Raw genomic sequence first — 17,816 nt, forward strand, 5'->3', positions numbered from 1 at the left:
CGTTTCGGCAGCTGTCAAGCTGCCCTGCTGCTGAACTTGTTCCTGGCGCTGTGCCCGTGATTGTTCCGGCATCTCAGCAGCTCACTGGGACGCCATATAATGAGCGTGTTGTTGGCGCTAATGATCCGCCTGCTCCGGCATTTTGGCAGCTCTGAAGCTGGCCTGCTGCTGAACTTGGTTTTTGCACTGTGCCTGGGATTGTTGCGGCATCTCAGCACCTCGCTGGGAAGCCATATAATGAGCGTGTTGTTGGCGTTGATGATCCTCCTCAGCTGCGCTTGAGAAGAACTCTTTGACTTCTGGCTTCCTTCATAGCTCTCGTTGTTTGCAACAAATTAGATTCTCTTTTTCTAGGCATGTTAAAAATTGGCAAACTACTAATTTGGATTAAAGGTGTTTGCCCATGTTTGTCAGCACTGGAGCAGATCAGATCATATGCAAAGGTGTCTACACACTGAGGGTTAACGTGTGTTTACACAGAGAGATAACAGCCCTGGCTGAGATAAGCTGCAGCAAGAGCAGTGTACTATAGTATGTGATCCTAAATTCATAACAGTCGTGAAGCCGTGTCATTTACTGGGATAAAAAGTAGCCTATATTATAATCGAGGTTACAATCTATCTATGTGCCGAATTTCATTCAAATCCATTCAGCCTTTTTTGTGTGATTGAGGAACAAACAGGATACTTGGTGTAAAGAGTGTGCCCCGGGGCAGCATGGTGGCTCAGTGTTTAACACTGCAGCCTTGCAGCACTGGAGTCCTGGGCTCGAATCCCACCAAGAACAAGATCTGCAAGGAGTTTGTATGTTCTCCCCGTGTTTGCGTGGATTTCTTCCCATTCTACAAAGACATACTTAAATGAGAAAAAAAATGTACATTGTAATCCCTGTATGGGGCTCGCAATCCACATTTTAAAAAAAAGTGTGTCCCTTTAAGGGAAATGGACAGCTATGTACTAACTTCTTATCACAGACTGTTATTGCGACATCGCGGGCTCCTGTCCTGGAGTAAAGTACACTGAAAGACAACACAATGAAAAAGAGAAGTAGATAGAGATAGTCCTGCTTAACAGGAAAATGTGTGAGCGGGAATTGCTCTACATACTGTCCTAGTATGATATTAAAGTAGATCTGAAGTTTTGGACAACTTTAGATTTTTTGGCTGTACTTGTGTCATAATACATTCTGTGATATAGTTTATTAACACATTTTGTCTCCTTTCTGTGAAACCCTGCATTGTTTCCCTCTTTCCCTAGCTCCTGCGTTGAGAGTTGTTCCTACCTCTCGCTGAATATTACTGAGTATGAGCCATTGGGGACTGTGTAATAGGTAGAGAAAATGAGGGCGGGGGAGGGTCACTTCAGATAGTTATATCTCGGACTTTATAAAATGTACGAACTTGCTTTTCATTCATACAACACTGAGTGCTACCTAAATGATTTCTAGAGATATCACCGGTTGAAAACACAGTTGGGATGAGGATATTTATATCATACTAGCCTCTGCCTGCAACCTCGTCTGCGTGTTGTTGGCATCTATGTTCAGCAAATTGCTGCCATCGATGATTTGCCTGCTCTGGTGTTTCGGCAGCTCTTAAGCTGTCCTGCTGCTGAACTTGTTCCTCACACCATGCCTGTGATTGTTCCGGCATCTCAGCAGCTCACTGGGACACCATATAATAAGCGTGTTGTTGGCCATTGATGTTCCATCTGCTCCGGTGTTTCAACAGCTGTCAAGCTGGCCTGCCGCTGAACTCATTCCTCGCACTGTGCCCGTGATTGTTCCAGCATCTCAGCAGCTCGCTGGGATGCTATATAATAAGTGTGTTGTTGGCTTGAGGAGAGCTCTGTGACTTCTGGCTTCTTTCATAGGTCTTGTTGTTTCAGAATTTTGCGACAAATTAGCATGTTTAAAATTGGCAAACTGCCAATTTGGATGAAAGGTGTTTTCACATCCAGTGTGTCAGTATGTTGCCTGGGGCAGATCAGATAATATGCAGATGCTTGTACACAATCCACTGAGGGTTAGCTGAGTGTTTACACAGAGATATAACAGCCCTGGGACCTGAAATAAGCTGCAGCAATAGCAGTGTAATATAGTATGTGAACATAAATTCATAACAGTCATCAAGCCATGTCATTTATTGGGATTAAAAGTAGCCGATGTGTTAATCGAGGTTACAATCTATCTATGTGCAAAATTTCATTCAAATCCATTCAGCTATTTTTGCGTGATTGAGGAACAAACATCCAAACTTTCACATTTAGAATATTAGTAGGATAGGATAGGATATATTATGCATCTGCACATAAATATCCTCATCTCAACTGTATGTTTAACTAGTGACATCTCTGGAAATTTTTAGATAGCACTAACACTAAAGACTCCCCTCTTTCATATAACACAAAAAGCAAGTTTGAACTTTTTGTAATGTCCGAGCTATAACTATTTGAAGTGCCCCTCCCCCACCCTTTTCTCTACATATTACACAGCCCCCATACTCCATACAAAGTAACATTCAGTGAGAAGCAGGAACAGCTCTCAATACAGGAGCCAGGGGAAAATGCAGGATGTCACAGAAAGGAGACAAAGACATAATAGATTATATTACAAAATGTATTTATGACACAAATAGTGTTAGAAAGCCAAACTTTGTCCGAAAGTTTGGTTACATTTTAAGGGTCTGTGCTCAGGGACCTCTGCACAGCTTAGAAAATAGCAGTAAGGAGAGTTGAATTGTGTGTCCTATACATGGAAAACAGAGACTTCTGCTGATCTGTGCTCTTTGTACAGGTATAGAGCCCATAAACATAAAAATAGAACATTACACACTGTTGTTACCAGCATTGGCAGCTCCATTTACCTATATACAGGTCCCTTGCTGGTTTATGCCTGTTGACTGCTGCAGTTAGTGACAGATAGGAGCGGTTACCGCTTACAAACGGCACATCACCGTAGTCACATGCCATTTGTGAAGCGATCACCACTGAGGCCTGTGAGTAACTGCAGAGGTCCCATAAGAGGTCATAAGGGGGATCTGTCCTCAGAAGACTGGAGCTGCCGTTCCTTCGAGTCTCGGAGAGGTGAGTAATTTTTTTTTATGCTTATGAGCAGCACTATTAAATAATATTAGATAGTCGGACCACCCCTTTAAATCAGGAAAGAGATAATCCTTGATCACACATCGCTCCATATCACTTGATATACAAGGTTAGACACCAAACAAACAGCCCCTCATGTTTCAGCTTCTTGCACTTATACGCCCAGAATAGAAGAGTTCATACTTTTAGGTCTAGAGATGGAATCAGTGTGAACCGATTTCATTGGAGGTTCTCAAAAGATACAGATTCTGGCAAATCTAATACATTTGGGATCTGTTTTGGACAAATTGTTCCTAATTGCGTTCACTGCAAAAAAATTAAACATTGCTTTATGTTTTGCAATTGGTAGTCACAGTTGCAGCACCCTTAGAATCACAATGCCAGTTCATGGGAAGAATATGCAAATCTGTCTTCCATGATGTAATTAGGAAGACAGCTGCTGCCTCAGTATTGCAAACCAATAGAGAGCGCTCACTGGAATGTGCAAGCCTGTCTTCCCTGATGTAGTTGGGAAGACAGAATTCCAGTGATATAGCTGCTCCCTTTTGCGTCATGCTCGACCTTCCAAGAGGCCTTTGTTTTGCAATGACGCTGGGATTATTACCAGGTATAGTCTCTCAATCGAGGATGGTCGTTTCGATGTACTTGCATCTCATCAGCTCGATGTAGAGAGGACTATAACCTGGTAGAGGTGAGAGGCTTAGACAGGGTTAAGGGGATATTGTCACTCCTTAGGGAGAGACCACCATATAGGTGTGTGGAGACTTATAGTCCTCTCTACATCGAGTTGATGACGAAGGCAGGCGTGCCGAAACGTGCGCGTCAGGTGCGAGCCGGCGGTTTCTTCTATTGCCCCTCTACTTCTACTTACGTGGTTTATATCATGGGTAAGCTGTACTTCCACTTCCATTAATATGATAGACCTGCTGTGTAACCTCTGCTGCCGTTTATTAAGTCTTTTACTATCTACTTTGTGGCCATTTTTTCTTGTCTATAAGTACTCAATGCTCACATACTTTTAGCTTAATTGTGTGTTTGCCTTATTGCACTTTCCACTATATATACTATAGGATACATTTGGCTCCTTCTGGTAGCATATGTATAATCTGGCCTTATGCTTTAGCTTACCTTACCTTTAGCTTACTCTTATGCATACCTCCCAACCGTCCCGATTTCCGCGGGACAGTCACGATTTGGGTGACATGTCCCGCGGTCCCGGTTGGAGGGAGGTATGTCCCGATTTCAACTCAGATCTGCGTCCAGAGGACGCAGATCTGAGTTGAACACATATGCGGTTGAAGGAAGGAGCTGACACAGGTCCCGCTGACGCCGGTCTCGCTGACACATGCGGCTGAAGCGAGGAGCTGACCTGTGTCAGCTCCTCGCTTCGCCGCTGCCGCCGGCTACTGGCTTGCAGACGCGATGTGTCACATGACACATCACATGTGTCACATCGCGTCTGCAAGCCAGTAGCCGGCGGCAGCGGCAAAGCGAGGAGCTCACACAGGTCAGTTCCTCGCTTCAGCCGCATATGTGTCAGCGAGAGAGGCGGCAAAGCGAGGAGGGAGGGACATGAATCTGGGGGCAGAGATGGAGGGACATGAATCTGGGGTAGAGATGTGGAGACATGAATCTGGGGGCAGAGATGGGGGACATGAATCTGGGGGCAGAGATGGAGGGACATGAATCTGGGGTAGAGATGTGGAGACATGAATCTGGGGGCAGAGATGGAGGGACATGAATCTGGGGGCAGAGATGGAGGGGACATGAAACTGGGGGCAGAGATGGAGGGGACATGAATCTGAGGGCAGAGATGGGGGACATGAATCTGGGGCAGAGATGGAGGGGACATGAATCTGAGGGCAGAGATGGGGGGACATGAATCTGGGGCAGAGATGGGGGACATGAATCTGGGGGCAGAGATGGAGGGGACATGAAACTGGGGGCAGAGATGGAGGGGACATGAATCTGAGGGCAGAGATGGGGGGACATGAATCTGGGGCAGAGATGGGGGACATGAATCTGGGGACAGAGATGGAAGGGGGACATGAAACTGGTGGCAGATGAAGGGTGTATATGAAACTGGGGGAGAGATAGAGGGGGGACATATTATTTACGGGTGACTGTAGGAGGATTATACTGTGTGCGGGCACATGAAAAATTAACGAGTGGGCGGAGCCAACACAAAAGTGGGTGGGGCCAAATTTGCCGCAGCGCGCGTAGCATTTGTAACATTTTATCCTTCTTTCGGTTCTTCAAAAGTTGGGAGGTATGCTTATGTGCTAGGTTTGTTTTTATCTCATCTGCAATACTAATATAGCCTTCAGTACGCTCCCGGCTGTCACCCGAACAGGTCGGCTCCTGTGATATCGCCGCGCAGGAGCCGGCCTGCAACTTTACAGGTATGGGGCCGGTGGGGACCGACCCGCGGGGGTAGGGGGGGGGGGGGTAGTTTACACTTTGGGGGGAGGGGGCCTCCAGTACAGACCCGGCATCTGCCTCTCTATTACAGGGAGGGTTAGACGCCGGCACAGATGCCGGGACCTGCGACATCGCTACAATCCTGCCCTGCATGAAGCCAGCAGCAGCAGGAGCGATGCTGCTATTCCGCTCCTCCGCCCCGGCATCTGCCTTTCTATTACAGCGGATGCCGGGTCTGTATAGCAACCGCAATATGCCACATTCCGGGCCACATTCAGACTATAAGACGCACCCTTATTTTCCCCCCAAATAGTCCGAAAAATACGGTAGATATTTTAGCAAATTTATTAAAAAAGAAAACTGAAATCTCACATGGTCATAAGTATTCAGACCATTTGCTGTGACTCATATGTAACTCACATGCTGTCCATTTCCTTCTGATCCTCCTTGAGATGGTTCTTCTCCTTCATTGGACTCCGGCTGTGTTTAATTAAACTGATTGGACTTGATTAGGAAAGGCACAGACCTGTCTATATAAGGGTAAGTTCATACGGGGCTTTTTAGATCGTAACCTGAGGTGGAAGCCGCCTCAGATTCCGATCCAAAAACAAGATAGCCACGCACTTTGCTGCGGATTAGGCCCAATGAATGGGCCTGGTCCGGAGGAGGGAGTTTCTTCAGGCCGAATCGCAAGGTGACTCACAGAAGTCACAGACTTCTCAAGCGGAGCTAAGGGGGATTGATCAAGCTAGGCGTCAAGCGGCTCTTAGAGCAGCCGAAACGCCGGAACAGGCAGATTATCGACGCCCACAACACACTCATTATATGGTGCCCCAGCGAGCTGCTGAGATGCCAGAACAATCACAGGAACAAGTTCAACGGCAGGCCAGCTTGAGAGCTACCGAAACGCGCAGCAGGCGAACCATCGACGGCAGCAATTTGCTGAGAGGGAGAAAGTAAGGAGGGGACAGTAAGGTGAAGGGTTAGTGAGGAAGTGACATAGCAGGAAGCTGACACATGTAAAGAAATGCAGAAGCTCCCAGAGACACCCAGAAGTCACTCAAAACACTGCTAAAGGTATATGGGTGCATTTATTAACCCATTAGTAGCACTAACAGACTTTTTGCCTCGAAAACCTCTTTAAGAGTAGGGTTGGAGTTTGCCTCCCACAAAAAATTATCTTAACTCTGGGGTCTATTCAGATCCAAAGTACTTTCTGACAAAAGTTATAGCAAACTTTTTTTTTGCGTGGTTATGTCCGTATTCCAAAGGGTTGAGCACAGCTGAAAGTGCAACGTGGTACTTTTTTTTTTTTTTTCTGCACAAATGACCATGTGATCATTTTGATAAATTCCCACATTGTATTTAACTGTTATCTAGGCATGGTACAGTAATAGGTAAGGAGTGTACAATTGTATTATCTGAGCACTATGTGTAACTGTATAGTTTTGTTTGTTTTATCTGTATGTGTGCTTAGTGTAGTGGTGTCTATCAGGCTTTATTCACATGACGGTGAAAAACAGCCATATAAACAAACAAACAGGAATGCTCTACCTTTGTCTGCTTTGATGAATGCAAAAATAGACATGTGAATACACCCATAAATTTTCATGGGTTTTGAAACGGCCATGTGACTACTGTTTAAAAAAAAAAAATGGTGGTTTTCACTATCATGTGAATAAAGTCATGTCAAATCCATGAAAAATGGAACTGTCACATGCATAAGGTCTAGCAGTTTTCTCATATCCCTCCATACACCGAAATGTATAAGGGTAAGTTCATGGAGGCCGCCTCAGATTCCGATCCAAAAAACAGGTAGCCACGACTGAAAGCTGGTGCACTGCACCGCCATCCAGCCGCGCACTAAGCTCCAGATTAGGGCCAAGGAATGGGCCTAGTCCGGAGGAGGGAGTGTCTTCAGGCCGAATCGTGAGGCGACTTGGCCTGAAGAATGAGCATGTCGCTTCTTTTTTCCCGGGTGCCGGAAGAAACGGTTCCCGGAAAAAAGACCTGCACGGCCCCCATTGATTTCAATGGGAGCCGTCTTTTTGGTCAGGGTTTTGAGGAGGATACGGCCTCAAAATCCTGACCAAAAATGTCTGTGTGAACTTACCCTAAGGGATCCGATCTGTGAAAACAGGTGCTCCTTCGGGCACTGCTCCAGTACAAAACAGGCCGAGGGACATCCATTTACCCAGATTCCTATCACATTTGAATGTATGGAGGGATCCTTGAGAATGGGTAAAATAGAACATAACCTATATTTTGACAGTCCAACGGACTATCAAAATATTAGTCATGTGAATATTCCTCATTCCATACAGTGAAATTAATCCGCTAAAAAAAAAATGGCTGATATTCACTGCCGTGTGAGTTTAGCTTTAGACACAAGGATGGTTTAGCAGGATTTTTCCTTTTAAAAAATCTGTCTCGGGCTAATGCCCCTGGTAGCAAAAGGCAGCTAATAACCATTGCAGAGTGTTTGTCAGTAAGTTTTTGCTGCGGTGTTATAAATCTATTGAGTAAATGCTTGTGATTCTGTGTCTGAAATTAACATACCGTATATACTGGAGTATATGCCGACCCGAGTATAAGCCGACCCCCCTAATTTTACCACAAAAAAATGGGAAAACTTATTGACTCGAGTATAAGCCGAGGGGGGAAATGCAGCAGCTACTGGAAAATTTCAAAAATTAAAATGGTGGGAGTTTTTGGGTGCAGTAAGTGCTGGGGAAGGGGAGGGGGTGTTTGGTTGTCTGTCTGCCCCTTCCCTGAGCCTGAGGACTGGGGTTTTTTCCCCCACTTGGAACTCAGTCTGGCTGAATATAGGGGATCTGCAGTGCTCCTATTAACCCCTTCCTGATGGAACAGGAGCGCTGCAGATCCCCTATATTTAGCCTGGCTATAGTCAGACTAAATTCCAAGTGGGGGGGAAAAAAACCAGTCTCAGGGAAGGGGCAGTTAGACAACTTTTTTTCCGCTACAGCGTTTACCGTACAGGAAAAATATTTTTATATATTTGTACAGCGGGTGTTTTTGGACACAGGGATACCTAACGTGTATGTGTTTCACAGTATTACTTTTATATGTGTTCTAAGGAAAGGGGGGGTGATTTGATTTTTTTTTTACTTTATTTTTCATTTTTTTACTTAATTTTTTTTGTTTGCATTTATTAGACCCTCTAGGTCTAATAGAGCAGCCTGCAAAACAAAAGCACTGCAGACAAGCCGGGGAGCCTTTACGAGGCGCTGAGGGAGATCCCCAGCCGCAGGCAGGAGCGCGGACCTGAAGGGGAACTGTGGCCAGCCACCTGCAAAAGCGCAGACTCGGCTGCCTGGATTTCCCCTCAGCGCTTCTGCCGGCCTTAGTTCCCCTTCAAATCCGACAGCCGAGGTCTTCAGGTCTGCGCTCCTGCCGGGGATCCCCCCTTCAGCTCCGGCGGCCGGGGATCTCCCTCAGCGCTTCAGGGTCGCATTTGAGAGAGCGGTCGCGTCCGCTCTCTCCTCTCTCCAGGAGCATGGCGGCGCCTGCTGCTTCCCCGCAGTTAAGGGCATCTCCACTGTAACTCCGCCATTACCACTGTAAGAGTTACAGTGGAGGTGCCGATTCTAATGGCGACTGCTCTGGAGCAGAGAGGTCGCCATTATAGCTACAGACCACGCAGCTACCGTAGTTACAGACCCAGCATCCAGACACCGGGGCGGGTGCCGGGCCCACAGCATCGCCATGTTATTTCAAACTACAGAAGTACTTACGGTACTTCTGCCAGGAGCGTGGAGATGCTGCGGCCCGGCACCACCCCCATGTCTGTATGCCGGGTCTGTAACTACGATATTACCGTAATGGCCCGAATATAAGCCGAGGAAGACTTTTTCAGCCCAAAAACTGGGCTGAAAAACTCGGCTTATACTCGAGTATATACAGTACTAGGTTTTGAGAACACAGCTTTTCCGCAGCTCTTTTTTTTTCTGCAATGTCTGGATGAGATTAATGAAATATCATTCACTTTGCTGGGACTGTAAACTGTAATGTAATGTTCTGCTGAAAAATACAGTCTATGCATACCTCCCAACTTTTGAAGAACTGAAAGAGGAACAAAATGTGCGGCGCGCCGTGTAAATTTTGCCCCGCCCACTTTTGTGTTGACTCCGCCCACTCGTTAATTTTTCATGTGCCCGCACACAGTATAATCCTCCTACAGTCACCCGTAAATTATATGTTCCCCCTCCATCTCTCCCCCAGTTTCATATACACCCTTCATCTGCCCCCAGTTTCATGTCCCCCTTCCATCTCTGCCCCCAGATTCATGTCCCTCCATCTCTGCCCCCAGATTCATGTCCCCACATCTCTGCCCCCAGACTCATGTCCCCTCCATCTCTGCCCCCAGATTCATGTCCCCACATCTCTGCCCCCAGTGTCATGTCGTCCTCTCCATCTCTGCCCCCAGTTTCACGTTCCACCTCCACATTAAACTTACCTTCTCCTCCGCTCCCTAGCCGCTCTCTGCGCGCCTCTCTCTTTGACAGATATGCGGCTGAAGCGAGGAGCTGACCAGCTCCTCGCTTCAGCCGCATATGTGTCAGCGAGACCGGCGGCAGCGGCGAAGCGAGGAGCTGACACAGGTCAGCTCCTTGCTTCAGCCGCATATGTGTTCAACTCTGATCTGTGTCCTCTGGATGCAGATCTGAGTTGAAATTGGGACATACCTCCCTCCAACCGGGACCGCAGGACATGTCACCCAAATCGTGACTGTCCCGCGGAAATCGGGACGGTTGGGAGGTATGGTCTATGGGCAACATATTCCGCTGGAGAGGGTACATGTACCGACAAGCAGACATTACAGTCATACATAAATCATGAATTCACACAATAGGAGTGCAGGCCTGATCACAAGAGCTTGCAATCTACAAGGTAGAAGGGGGGCATATCTACATAGCTGTGTTGGTGGTGGTATTACTAGTAGAACTTGTAGCCATAGTGGTGGTAATTGTACAAGACTAATGTAGTTGTGGTGGTAGTGACACGTGGGGCAATTATAGAGGCTGGAATCAGAAGAGAGGAAGATGCCAGTGACATTACAGTCAGAGAAAAGTGGCCGGAATGATGATTATGATAGTCAACGAGACTGGCCATGACAACAACTGCAGTGGAGAGCGGAGAACGAAAAAAAACTGGGTCCTTGGACAGGCTGGCAAACATGGCAATGTACACTCTAAGGCCTAGTTCACATGGGGCAAGGGGAGGCGTATTTTGGTCCTGATTTTGACGCGGGAAGCCGCGTCAGAACAGGACCAAAATACGCCTGCTGCAACTTCTGACAGTGGCGCCTTCCCGCTCCAGAGTAGGCCCGAATGAATGGGCCCAGTTTGGAGCGTGCTGCCGCGGGGCTGAACCAGCTGCGGAATCCGCCTGAAGAAAGGGCAGCTTGCTTCTTTTTTTCCGTCAGCGGCAACATGCCGCTAGCGGAAAAAAGAACGCTAGCAGTCTACATAGACCTCTATTGTGAGGGGGCGGATTATGACATGGATTCAGCGCCAAAATCCACCCCCTCTTGCCGTGTGTGAACGAGCCCATAGTTGTTTATTAGCATCAAGGAAAAGGGTAACTATTGGATTGCCGTGATTTTAGACCCTCACTGTAAAAGCAAAATGTAATCATTTCTGCTTCTGAAAGGGGGCAAAATTGGTGTCTTAGTACATGCTCTGTACCTATCTTGCCACAGCTTTCACCAGACAGATGCCTGACAGCAACATGTATGACTAGGGGGCGCCTGTCTGCTCCCTGCTGAGTCATTGCACCAACACTTCTGACTCTGCTGCCACTACAACCAGCTGCAGCAGCACAGCAACACAAGCAGCAGTCAGTATGGATTGCTTAACATGATGGAACCTTTTTTAAGGTTTTCCCAGGAAAAAGTACAATTTGGTAAACAAACCACCGGTATAAAGCAATACGGAAGGTTACAGAGTGGAGAATAATATGGCACTAGTGTACTTGTTTCAGCAGGACCCCTTCTTAAAAAGAATTGGGAGCCTATGGAATGGGATGAGAAAAGTACTGTATGGTTACAAGTGTAGTTGTGCGTCAAAATACTGTGTCCTATGACAGACAAGAGAAGGATAAAGAGTAAGGCCTCATGCACATGACTAAGTTTGCAATCCCTGGCTCTTCTGAGGGGACTTCTGATGCTCCATTACATTTTGATAACTTTAGAGCATGTCCTTTTTCCAGCTCCATTAAAATGGAACAAGCCCTCCATTGCAATCAGTGTTATGCAGATGGCAATTGGATGACACTCCGATGTCATCCGAGTGTCTTCCATTAAAAAGTGGGAACTCACTTGGGGAACATACTCGGTCATGTGCATGAGGACTAGAGAAAGAATTCAAGAGAAAAGAAAGGAGAAGGAAAGAGGAAAGGTTTCCCTCAGGGTCGCCAGGCTGGTTAGATAAAACAGGGGAGCCAGGTTCTATATGGCATAATGTCAGATGAATATGGCATAACATAATCTATCCAAGGAGTCAAAACCATCAGGAAATGTTCCCGTTTTTCTGACAGGTTTGAAGAAAGTTTCTCGTAAATCATGTGCCAGTTTAGTTTCTGTTTGACCTCAGAGTGAATTTATTTCATGCGAAGGCTATAGTTTGCTTTGTAGCTAAAAAGAAATCAGAGTTTGGGAGAATATTCTCATTCTGCTTATTCATTAAAGGGGTTGTCCCATCACAAGGATCCTATCTATACTGCTTGTTAATGTGAATGTGAGACTTTTCCTAAATACACTGCTTCAGTAAAACTGCTTTGTAAGTCCACTATCTTACTTTATTCAGTTCATTGTTGACACGGCCCTTGACTTATCTGCTCAAAAGTCAAGTGATGTAGCTGCCTGCTCTCAGGGGGGAGGGAGGAGGGGCTAAGTGCAGGGAGAGAGCCTGTGTTTCTAGATATTCCTGTGTCTTTGTCCTGTGATCTAGCTTCCTACTCTCAGATAAAGGAGGGGGGAAATGAGTGCTGCTTTCTTATATAGAACAGTCTAAATCCTAGTGGGCTAAAGGACCTGGTCCCTCTGCTCACTAGGATTTATAGAACAAGCTAAATCCAAGTGTTATAGGACCTTTGATGACATCACAGGTCCTTCAGTCGTCCCATAGGATCACGCTATGTGGTGGGCAGAGTTGCACGCTAATTTGAGGGCAGAGCTAAACTGGAGGTAGTCGGACAGTGTGGCTTTGCATATGAAACCCCGCCCACCAATGACGCAAGAAACCAGGTAGAAAGAAGATTTTACAGCAGCAAAGACTGGTGAGTATGCGACGTGGGAATACCCCTTTTAGGCTCCATTCACACGGAGTAACGCTGGCGTTTTTTGTGCTTATTTTGGCACATAGCGCCGCGTGAACGCCGCGTTTTGCTATGTGCAAAAATAAGCACAAAAAAAGCCAGCGTTACTCCGTGTGAATGGAGCCTAAGGCTTGCCAGGGATTCTTCTGAATATTGAGACCAGTCACCGACTGTGTAAGGTAATAAACTGGTATCCAAAGCCTTTTGACCAAATGGAACAGTTTTTTTTTTCTTTTTTATCCACTGTGCCAAACATACAAATATCAGCAAAGGGATATGGACCACCTGAAGAATTAGTTTTAAGCACACTTGAGCTGCCTTTTCCCCGGCAGACAACTTCTTGTACCCTGACCCTTAGAGACTTTTGGGTCAACAGATTGGACTAATTTGTCATTGGTGTACTATCTTGTCCACTTTTCAGTAGACTGTAAGAGAGGGATATCAGTGCAGCAGGTGTTATTTCTCATTATTACACATACCTGTAATTTATGGACATTTATGGTGACTTCTCTGCCTGTGTGGATTGCATGGGTTGTTACCGAAATCTGATGTGAATGTCATGTTAGTAGCAGGACACATAGAATATACTGGCGGCACTGCTAAGAACTGAGACAGCTTCACTTTAGCCAGTTCAGAAGGAGGATGTGGACTTAAAAAAAAAACCTTCAGGTGGTGCTCACTGTTCAAATTTGTAGCATCGTGAGATCAGCGAAATATGTAGGAAAACAGGGCACTCACCACTTGAGGACTCCTTAAAACGGCAAACTTTATTTCATCATTTAAAATGCACATGAAGCGGGATTAGATGCATAGATGTAAAGCTGAAGCAACGATCGTTTCGTGCCTAAGCACTTCATCTGACAATCTGTCTTATATTCTCGGTTCCTTTTGCTTTGATTACTGCTTTGCACAATCTTGGCATTCTCTTGATGAGCTTCATGAGGTAGTCATCGGAAATGGTTTTCACTTCACAGGTGTGCCCTGTCAGGTGTAATAAGTGGGATTTCTTGCCTTAGAAATGGGGTTGGGACCATCAGTTGTGTTGTGCAGAAGTCAGGTGGATACACAGCTGATAGTCCTACTGAATAGACTGTTAGAATTTGTATTATGGCAAGAAAAAAGCAGCTAAGTAAAGAAAAAACGAGTGGCCATCATTACTTTAAGAAATGAAGGTCAGTGAGTATGAAAAATTGGGAAAACTTTGAAAGTGTCCCCAAGTGCAGTTGCAAAAACTATCAAGCGCTACAAAGAAACTGGCTCACATGAGGACCGCCCCAGGAAAGGAAGACCAAGAGTCACCTCTGCTGCGGAGGATAAGTTCATCCGAGTCACCAGCCTCAGAAATCGCAGGTTAACAGCAGCTCAGATTAGAGAGCAGGTCAATGCCACACAGAGTTCTAGCAGCAGACACATCTCTACAACAACTGCTAAGAGGAGACTTTGTGCAGCAGCGAGGCCTTCATGGTAAAATAGCTGCTAGAAAACCACTGCTAAGGACAGGCAACAAGCAGAAGAGAACACAAGGAATGGACATTAGACCAGTGGAAATCTGTGCCAAGGTCTGATGAGTCCAAATTTGAGATCTTTGTGCGACGCAGAAAAGATGAACGGATGGACTCTACATGCCTGGTTGCCACCGTGAAGCATGGAGGAGGAGGTGTGATGGTGTGGGGGGGCCAAGCTGGTGACACTGTTGGAGATTTATTCAAAATTGAAGACATACTGAACCAGCATGGCTACCACAGCATCTTGCAGCAGCAAGCTATTCCATCCGGTTTGCGTTTAGTTGGACCATCATTTATTTTTCAACAGGGCAATGACCCCAAACACCTTCAGGCTGTGTAAGGGCTATCTGACCAAGAAGGAGAGTGATGGGGTGCTATGCCAGATGACCTGGCCTCCACAGTCACCAGACCTGAACCCAATCAAGATGGTTTTGGGTGAGCTGGACCTCAGAGTGAAGGCAAAAGGGCCAACAAGTGCTAAGCATCTCTGGGAACTCCTTCAAGACACTTGGAAGACTATTCCCAGTGACTACCTCTTGAAGCTCATCAAGAGAATGCCAAGAGTGTGCAAAGCAGGAGTCAAAGCAAAAGGTGGCTACTTTGAAGAACTGAGAATATAAGACAGATTTTCAGTTGTGTCCCACTTTTTTGTTAAGTATATAATTCCACGTGTTACTTAATAGTTTTGATGCCTTCAGTGTGAATCTACAATTGTCATAGTCATGAAAATACAGAAAACTCACAGAATGAGAAGGTGTGTCCAAACTTTTGGTCTGTACTGTATATCAGATAAAGCTGTGTTATACTCTCCTAAGCTGTGTCCTCTGGTATGGTGTAATGGGGAGACAAACTACTTAGATGCTGCAGTCATTGTTGACTGCGGAATCTAAAAGATTAAATGACCTGGAAAGAAACTATCTCCAATTCTGTCCATTGTACTGCAATACTTGCTGTCAGACACAGCCTAGATCCCACCATGATCACTTGGCAACAATTCCTGTTCCCACACAATCAAAATGATGTGCATATAGGTCATTCTGTGTTAATAGGTTAAAGAAAATTCAGTTTTTGTTTCTCAAGCTAATGTTTTTTTTTCTTCTTGCAGGAGATTTTACATCTTCTCGGGAATGACTATTACAATGTCCAGTAATGGTAAGGATTCTTTTTCATCATGCTCCTTACAACAATCATATTCCTGTATTTGTTAAATGATCTTACAACGTCTGTGCAGATTAGAACAATGGCCATAAATGAATAAGTAAAAGGGGAAGCTGACGGGAAAGTGTGCGTCGGGGTAGTTTTAGGACTTTGTCTGATATGTTGCCTAACACAATGTTGGCTCTCCCTATTCTCTGAGGGCAGAAAATATATCTTCAGATTCACTTTACACACTTGGACCCACAAAGGTAAAAGGGAAGATGTGGTATTGTGAGAAGGGAAGGAGTCTGTGAGCTACCAGGCGGAATCTGATATATGATGATGCAATCCTATAGTTTACTGGAAGTCACTTAAACAGGGAAACCTGACAACTCATCTACACAGAAGAGAAAAGCGTGCACTCAACTGTGGGACCAATGGATAACAAATGCAACTGAGGAATGATTCAAAATTCCTCCTCAATGTTATGAAAATCTTATTTGCAATTACAGAAGTATTTGGTGAATATGCTGCTAAAGATGACCTACAGGCCGGGGGTGATATTCGGGAGACAATTGCCAAAGGGGCCCCTAAGAGATCTAGAGACCAGAAGCAATGAGCTTGCATCACCTACTATCAACAACTGGGGTTCATCTCATGTGTGCTATGTGTGTAGGACCAACATCAAACAAGAAGGAGTTGTATACATATAAATGAGGCGCTCAACCCAATATTATGGGAAAATAAACAAAGTTCGTTATTGGCAAAACGCATGTCAATTAAAATCAATTAAAAGAAAAGAAAGATCAGCTCTCTTGGACCCTTTTATATCCAATTATCACATATTTAGAGGAAGATACATTTATATATTCATATCACAAAGACTTGAGAAAAAAAATAAATAAAAAAAATCACTGGAATCATACACAATCCAGTCCGTATTAATGTGACCACCGCCTACTTTTGACTTTTGGGTGCGCTCATCATTGTGGAAGGCACGATGGTTCAACACAAGTGTGTATCTATCCTTGCGGACCATGTTCACCCCTACATGCGAATTGTTTTTCCTCAGGATGATGGCATCTACCAGCAGGACAATGCGACGTGTCATAAAGCTCGCAGTGTACGTGCGTAGTTCGAGGAGCACCAGGATGAGTTTACCATACTCCCTTGGCCAGCAAATTCCCTGGACTTGTACCCAATTGAGAATCTGTGGGACCACCTCGATCGGATTGTTCTCGCCATGGATGGTCAACCGCGTAACCTAACGCAGCTGGAGTCGGCATGGCTCAACATCCTAGTGACCATCGTCACAACATCCCCTCTCTTCCTGCACGTCTCGCAGCGGTCCGCTCTGCCAAAGGTGGTTATTCTGGATTTTGACAGGTGGTCACATTAATGTGACTGGACTGTGTATAAAGTAGTTCGTTGAAAAATATGTTTGTGTATCTAATGCTGTATCCCATCACTATCCCTAACCTATTATATACAAAGGTAGTATGGATATGAAAAATACAAAAATATAAAGAAGCAGTGCAAAAATGCAAGAATTAAGCCTATAACATGCACAGTTAGGCTGACAATGTGGTCAGCTCACTTCCCTCATACAAATGCGTATATTACCACCAAGGCACAGGGTGCTCAAGAGAGTCAGTGAATGGGCTTCATCAGGTTTGTATGTGGTGGAGGTGAGCTGACTACATGCGATGTATTGTACTCGGCAATTTTTTATCAGTCATCCCCTCTGCAGGTTCTAGGGGACATTTATCAAGGCTTTTTGTTTCTTTTTCCTTCTAAGGGTGAATTCACACTGAGTAAACGCTAGCTTATTCTGAACGTAAAACACGTTCAGAATAAGCGGCGTCTAAAGCAGCTCCATTCATTTCTATGGGAGCGGGGATACGAGCGCTCCCCATAGAAATGAATGGGCTGCTTCTTTCACTCCGTGCAGTCCCATTGAAGTGAATGGGGAGTGCCGGCGTGTACGCTCCGGCATGAGCAGAGCTTGCCGTATACGCCGGCACTCCCCATTCACTTCAATGGGACTGCACGGAGTGAAAGAAGCAGCCCATTCATTTCTATGGGGAGTGCTCGTATCCCCGCTCCCATAGAAATGAATGGAGCTGCTTTAGACGCCGCTTATTCTGAACGTGTTTTACGTTCAGAATAAGCTAGCGTTTACTCAGTGTGAATGCACCCTAAGGGTAAGTTCACACGGGGTTTTTTGGATTGGAACCTGAGGCGGAGGCCGCCTCGGATTCCGATCCAGAAACTGGGTAGCCACAACTGAAAGCCGGCGCACTCTGCTCTGGAT

The 17,816-nt window shown here is 45.7% G+C and overlaps 1 protein-coding gene across 1 annotated transcript in view; it reads left to right on the top strand.

Annotated features, from left to right (window-relative positions):
- The window catches only part of LOC142214340 (NACHT, LRR and PYD domains-containing protein 12-like), a 240,545-nt gene that overhangs the window by 27,112 nt on the left and 195,617 nt on the right, over positions 1–17,816 (top strand). The window contains exon 2 of the mRNA XM_075283268.1: positions 15,471–15,517. Coding sequence (XP_075139369.1) covers positions 15,471–15,517 — 47 coding nt within the window. The remainder of the gene's footprint in view (positions 1–15,470; positions 15,518–17,816) is intronic.

Source organism: Leptodactylus fuscus, chromosome 7 (genome assembly GCF_031893055.1).
Source record: "Leptodactylus fuscus isolate aLepFus1 chromosome 7, aLepFus1.hap2, whole genome shotgun sequence".
Taxonomy (NCBI): Eukaryota; Metazoa; Chordata; class Amphibia; order Anura; family Leptodactylidae; genus Leptodactylus; species Leptodactylus fuscus.